General features: G+C 43.1%; 1 protein-coding gene across 1 annotated transcript; it reads left to right on the top strand.

Annotated features, from left to right (window-relative positions):
- The first annotated feature begins 5,051 nt into the window (after positions 1 to 5,051).
- On the top strand, positions 5,052 to 5,558 carry LOC134586960 (TIMELESS-interacting protein-like). Its single transcript, XM_063442977.1, has one exon. It carries the CDS (start codon positions 5,052 to 5,054, stop codon positions 5,556 to 5,558), a length of 507 nt encoding a protein of 168 aa, XP_063299047.1.
- The last annotated feature ends 1,168 nt before the right edge of the window (positions 5,559 to 6,726 follow it).

Genomic DNA, 6,726 nt, shown 5'->3' with positions numbered 1-6,726 from the left:
AGACAGTGTGTGTATTAGTGAGATTGTGTAAGTGACACTGCAAAGGTAATCATTGCAATTTTTAAAAAACTGAAATTATTACTGTCCTGGGTTAACGTTAACTCCTCTAGCAGCTTTGCATGGAGACGTCCAGCGTCACGCAAAACCTAGTGTCATGGAAATACCACTGCGAGCGCGGCCATTAAGGAGCGAAGGCAGACCCAAGCCAGCCCGTAAGACATTGGTGCTGGACCCAGGTAAGTGACAGAAGGAGTTTTAACCCCTTCTGCACCACAAGGGGGGTGCGCTTGACAGAGGGGTAAGCTATACTGCCAGGATAACAAGTTTTTTCCTGGCACTATAGTTTCCCTTTAATGCCTACTCAGTGCGTCTCTTTCCCTAAATGTCTCTTCACTGTAATTCAGAGTTTAGTGAATAAACATCTAAAGGGAATGTGGTTGCATTCATGAGGGGGCGGCAAAATGGATTGTTGCCTAGGGCGGCAAGAATCCTTGCACCGGCCCTGCAGCCATCCAGTTGGAAATTGTAGAGAGGCAGTCAGAGACACGAGTCAAGATGGGCGTAGAGAGATCAGGAGAGGACAGGTAGATTTGTGTGTCATCTACATATAAATGATAATGGAAGCCAAAGGAGCTGATGAGTTTACCAAGGGAGGCAGTATCGATAGAGAACAGTAGGGAACCAAGGACAGCACCTTGGGGAACACCAACAGAGAGGGGTTGGGGAGAAGAGGCAGAGACAGAGAAAGATACACTGAAAAAGCGCTGGGAAAGGTAGGAGGAGCACCAGGCGAGAGCAGTATCCCATACACCGAGATTACTGAGAATGAGAAGAAGCTGTTGATGATAAACTGTGTCAAAGGCAGCAGAAAGATCAAGGAGAATTAGGATAGAGTAATGGCCGCAAGATTTAGCAGCGATTAAATCGGATATTTTGTTCACAGCTGTTTCAACAGAGTGACAAGTGCGGAATCCAGACTGAAGCGGGTCAAGCAGAGAGTTGGATTTGAGGAAGTCTGTCAATCTTGCATACACAACTCTCTATGAAATCTTGTAGGCAAATGGCATTATGGTTGCATGCTTGAAGGGTGAAGGAAATGTGCTGGAGGAAAGGGAAAGATTGAATATTTTAGTGAGAGGAAGAGCAAGAGAGGGAGACAGAGTGCAGATGAGGTATGAGGGAATAGGATCGAGGAACAGGTGGTGGGGCGGGAGGACCAGAGCATAAACCTCTTCCGTTGTAGTAGGTGCGAATGAGCATAGAACAGCGGAGGGAGTGGGGTTGGGTGATGTATTGGAAGGGGAGGGAGAGAGGTTAGAGATCTCTTCCCTGATTGTTTGAGGCAGACAGGTTGTTAGGAGGAGGGGGAGCAACAGGGCGAAGGAGTGCATTAAAAGTGTGATATAGTCATTTGGGTTTGTGGGAGAGTATGGTTATGAGGGTATTGAAGTAATTTACTTTTGCAGAGGAAAGAGCCAGAGTGTAGGAGCACAGCATAAATTTATAGTGGGGGAAGTCAGGTTCTTGAACATTTTTGGAGATATCGTGTCAGCTTGGTGTGCCAGGGTTGTAATTGTGAACTCTTGCTTCGTTTAAATGTAGGAGGTGCCATGATGTCCAATTGAGAGGAGAGAGTGAAGTTGTAGAGTGAGGTTGCAGAGTTAGGGCAAGTGAGATTTAAGATGGGTAAAAAGGAGAGTTTGGAGTTTGATGGAGAAATGCTGAAGATCAAGGCAGTGGAGGTTTCTGCGAGATTGGAGAGTTGAGGGTGGTGAAATTTGGGTATGGGGTATGCTGATGTCAAAGGTCAGCAAATGGTGGTTAGATAAAGGAATTGGAGCAGTGAAGAGATTGGAGGTGGTACAGAGATTGGTGAAGATGAGGTCAAGAGTATTTCCTGCTGAAGTAGACCACTGTGTGAGGCCGAAGGAGGAGGTTACAGAGAGCAGACGGGAGGCATCAAGGCAGTTGAGGTTGTTGAATAGTTTGTTAAAGTCCCTTAGTATGAGGGATAGAGTAATACACCTAACAGATTTATCCCTTTCAGGATACAATTTGCTATCAGCACAAACTAGCCCCTAAACAAGTCAGTATGGAATGTCTTGCTTATCGAGGTTTTGCAGTTCCATGCAGCCAAGCAGTACATGGGAATATTCACAGGCAAGTTTCAAGAGAAGTGAGACTTGCCTGTCAGAGCACTCTGATTGGTTGGCTTTTAAACCAACCAATCGTAGCTCTCTTCTGAGATTTTAAAGAGTGGAAAAGACTTTTTGTTAAAGCATATTTAAAAAATTTTGTTGGATGTTTTTTTTTATAGTAACATTGAGATTTAATGGTGGGGGGAGTTGTGGGGCTAAAGAAAAGAAGATTTTTAGAAGAAAGATTATGTCTGATAGTAAATAGAACTGATTGTCATAGGTACTAGATTTTTTTGAATGAGGGGAGTAGGTATGTTTTTTTTATGGGTGGGTCGCTAGGGGCTGTAGGGGCTTGGGAGTTAGGGCGGATGTACAAAGGCCAGAATGTTTTTGTGGGTAGAAAATTGTATGTCCACCCCTTGTATATTTTATTACTATTACTATTGCTACAGCTTATGAGTGAGGGTTGTGGGAGACATTAGGTCCCCCTTCTGGTTATTTTTTGAATAGATTGCCCTGGGAGATCTAATGTCCCTTTCAGCCCTCACCCATGGGTAGTATGTGGAGGCTGAGTGAGACATTAGTTCTCACAGGTTATAAAAATGAATAGCCCCCACCATCTGCCATGGGTGTGGGCTGGGGGTAGATTATGTTGTTTTGGTTATTAAATTAATAGCCTTCACCCGCCGCCCATAGGTGGAGGCTGGGGGGCACATTAGGTCTATTCAGAAAAAAATCTGCTGTTTTGTAAATAACCTTGCATAATCAAGGACAATATCGGAGCATTACAAGGTTAATACAATGTATCATCCACAAATCAAGTGGGTAATTCACCAACATGTAGATGTAGGTATAAACGTTGAGCTAGTTAGATATTCAGCAAAAGCATATAGATTACAAAATATATATCTGAAGACTGCTTATTTCACATTCCCTCCATTCCAAACATGGCGACTTGGACTGCATGGAGTGGAAGAACACACAAGCCCACACCCCAAATCACTCAAGCCAAATGCCAAATTTCGACATTACAAGTCTGTGCTAAGAATTGTGGGGTTGACCTCACTGGATTTATTTTGACCTAAATTGGCCAAAATGTTGTTCCCTATTTTTTAAATTCATCATAATTCACCCTTTTCATGAATATACTCCGGGGTACTAAAGTGTGTTTTAAGGATCAAGAATTTAAATTAAAGGGGGGGCGTGGCCGACTGAGAGACTGAGCGGACGTCTCTATGCGAGGCTCCGTGCTCGGAAAAAAACAGGAGAGATTTGGCCGAAAACACAGAGACCTACCAGGTCCCAAACTTCACCCACCACCAGCAGACACAATGGGGCGGAAGAATAGGAAAGCTAAGCGCCCGGAGACACCCCGCCTTCAAGATATAAGGCTCTCCTTTGAAAGGCCCATGCCGCGGCCGCAAACCAAAATGGCGCCGGAGACAAGTAAAGAACAGGAGACGTCGGATGACTCCCATGAGTGGGATGAACCCTCCACGCCACAGTCAGGCAGGGAGTCCAACTCACTTGAGTCAGACAAGGACTCAGCCCCTGCCACAAAAGGGGACATAAACAAGCTCCTGCTGGACCTCAGAAAGGTATGGAAGGAGGACCTGCAGGTAGTCCAGGCAGAGGTGGGAGTGGACCATAACAAGGTCCGGGCTATAGAGGCAAAAGAGGCTGCCAGGAACAGCCAGATGCAGGAGACCAGGACACAGATGGAAGGCCTGGCCTCACAAGTGCACCGCAAAGTGACAATGCTAGAAATTCACCACAGGCGCAGAAATAAACGTCTAAGGGGGAGCCAAAAAGCAATAGGCACAGAGAAATTGCTGCAATATACACAGACTCTTATAGACTCACTGGGAATCAAGGGAGGGTCCACCCCACCACTGATCACCTCGGTGTTCAGAGTCAGAAAATCCCCAGCGGCACCAGAGGGCACCACCAGGGACGTAATAACGGTAACACGCGATGTGGCAGTCAGAAATGCGATCATGACATTCTCCAGAACGCGGGGGAACATAACCTACGAAGGTAGTACAGTGGCAGTATATAGCGACATTCCGTTCCCAGTGCTGGTAGAAAAACGCAAATTGGCACCTGTGGCATGGAAACTACGAGGCCGCTCAATAAAATACCGCTGGGGTGTGGAGGATCCCTGGAGGTGACAGCTGGCGACAAGGCTTACACACTGACCTCAGTAGACGACCCCGAGGAGCTGTACAAACTCCTTGACATGCATCCCCAGCCTCGGACAGAGACAACCTCCAGGCAGCATCAAGCAGGCGGAAAAGAGACAGGCACCAGCAGGATTCTGAGACTGGCCAGACCATCAGAGGGGGCTACCTCCTGGCGTTGAGCCACGGACCACCTTCCACATCACCGCTCCCAAGCAGTGTCCCACCCAGCCCATAAACCCAGAGATCAGTACACAATGAAGCCAGGCAAAAACTAGACAACCGAATAGGCTCTTGAAGAGGAGCCTATTACAGCACTATCCCTCTCTAAATGGCCCAAGAAGGTGGTGTTTAGATGTTCAAAATCATCCACCATTGCATATACATATATTGAAACAGTTATGCTTTACTCATGTTACACATACATAAAATGGCAAAGTTATATTTTACTCATGATAATTCAATAAAAATATATATATTTTTTTTTTTTTAAAAATCATAAGATGGGGGGTGCTCAGTGATCCCAAGTGCCAGTCTCCTAAAAGTAATATAGACGAAGAAGAAGACTTGCACACTATATCAATATATATATAGTGACATTTAAATGGATACTGTAACCCTCTATTCATTTTCTTTTTTTTTTTTTTTTATTGGAATACAGCATCAGGCCCTCCTTAAGGTTTTATCAAGATGATGGATCCTCTAGAAAATTACCTATTTGACCTTTCAGATTATGAGCATACAGAAGATGAATGTTTTCCTCCACTTCCTCCCCCACTTTCAGCTGCAATTTGAGGACTTTCTCAACCGTCTGGAAACTTTAGGGGTAAAGAAGGAAGTACAGACTTGTTTAAAGAGAATTCGTATGGACATGTCCATTGTACACGATGATTTCATAAGTGAAGATGTTGTAGTGCAGATGGAAGATAATATGGATTTGCCCTCTGACGACTTTGATGCCCTCCCAGTATCATCACTCCCACCTGTGACACAAAAGAGCACAGTTGATCTGAGTGAGGAGACACGGAAAAGGATAGAGAGGAACAGACTCTTGGCTTTAGAGAGAAGGATGGCCAAGATGCAAGCTGAAGCAGAAAGTCAAGCTACTGCTTCAGTCCTGTCCCAGACAATGCCTTCTGATACAGAGGAAATTCCAGATGATTTGCTTGAGGATGTAGATAAAAAAGAGGAAATGTATATAGTCTTGCACTTATTCAATAAACTATTTTTTTTCTCATAAAAAAACAAAAAAAACTATTTAAATTAAATTTAACATTTTAGGCCAAACTAGCTAAACATAAAACATACTTGACAGATTTAAAAAAAAAAATTTTTAAATGTATTTTTTCCCCCAAAATTTGAAATTCACTTTAAATTCCTCATAATTTACGGTTTAGTGAATAAACCATGCTAGGTCATATTAGGCATGACTGGCGAGGTTTAAGGGGCAAAATGATGGGGATACTTCTGAAGGAAGATTTGAAATGAATGATAGCAAAGCATGAAAAACAATGTGGGGTGTTACCACAGTTTGTAAAAAGTTTTAAATCAAAATCTATACAGTATTCTAGCAAGCAAAACGTGTAATTATTTGCTCATTAATTTAAAGCAAACTTGTGTGTACGAAGACAGGTGCGCATTATCTGTCATCATGAGGAATAAGGTGGAGCTACATTCATATTTCTTTCAAATAATAATTCAATAAAAGGCAATACATAAGGAAATAAAATATATGTTTAAATGTCGTCAAGCAGCACAGTGTATAAACATTGCAGCAGCCTTGTTTTTCCATAACATATTAGTGTTGGCAACAAATAAAAGAATACTGTCATTTGAATCGTATGGACAATAAAATTTTCCTGGCTTTACTCAACGACCTACCCAGAAGATGCACCGAACGTGTTACCTTTACCTGCTGTGTAATATCGGAGAGTGAGTCATGTATCATCTGTTTCAGTGAACTGACATGTGCTTGCTGCTGCACGCTTATTGAACTTGTATTGAATAAGTGAACCTGAAAACATCTAAGTTAAACAACATGCTTTCTGAATTGCCAAAAGCATCCCTGACGGTCAAAACAACCACAGAGTTGTTATCTAATTCCTTTTGACCATAAAACATTCTCCCCATAGCAAGCATTAATGCCCTCTAACATGCCAACCATACAAAATAGACTTAAGGTAACCCACATGATGTAATATATGCCTGACCGAGTAATGCATTCGACCTAGTTCTACTTTAACCCTAGTGAAAATAAATTGTTGGTTCATATATAATGCTGCTTAAATGAACACTATCTTGTTATTCTTATTACTATTATTATTTAGGAAGTGCCAACTAATTCCGTAGAGCTGTACAATAGGTGGACAAACAGACACGTATTTGTTATGGAGGCTGGAGTCCCAGGG

This window comes from Pelobates fuscus, chromosome 1, assembly GCF_036172605.1.
Source record: "Pelobates fuscus isolate aPelFus1 chromosome 1, aPelFus1.pri, whole genome shotgun sequence".
NCBI lineage: Eukaryota > Metazoa > Chordata > Amphibia > Anura > Pelobatidae > Pelobates > Pelobates fuscus.
The sequence above is the reverse complement of the archived record's forward strand: the minus strand, read 5'-3'. Positions and strand labels throughout refer to the sequence as shown.

Bases quoted from the DNA above. Each gene is read 5' to 3' on its own strand.
- LOC134586960 (XM_063442977.1), top strand. From the start codon at position 5,052: ATGAGCATACAGAAGATGAATGTTTTCCTCCACTTCCTCCCCCACTTT.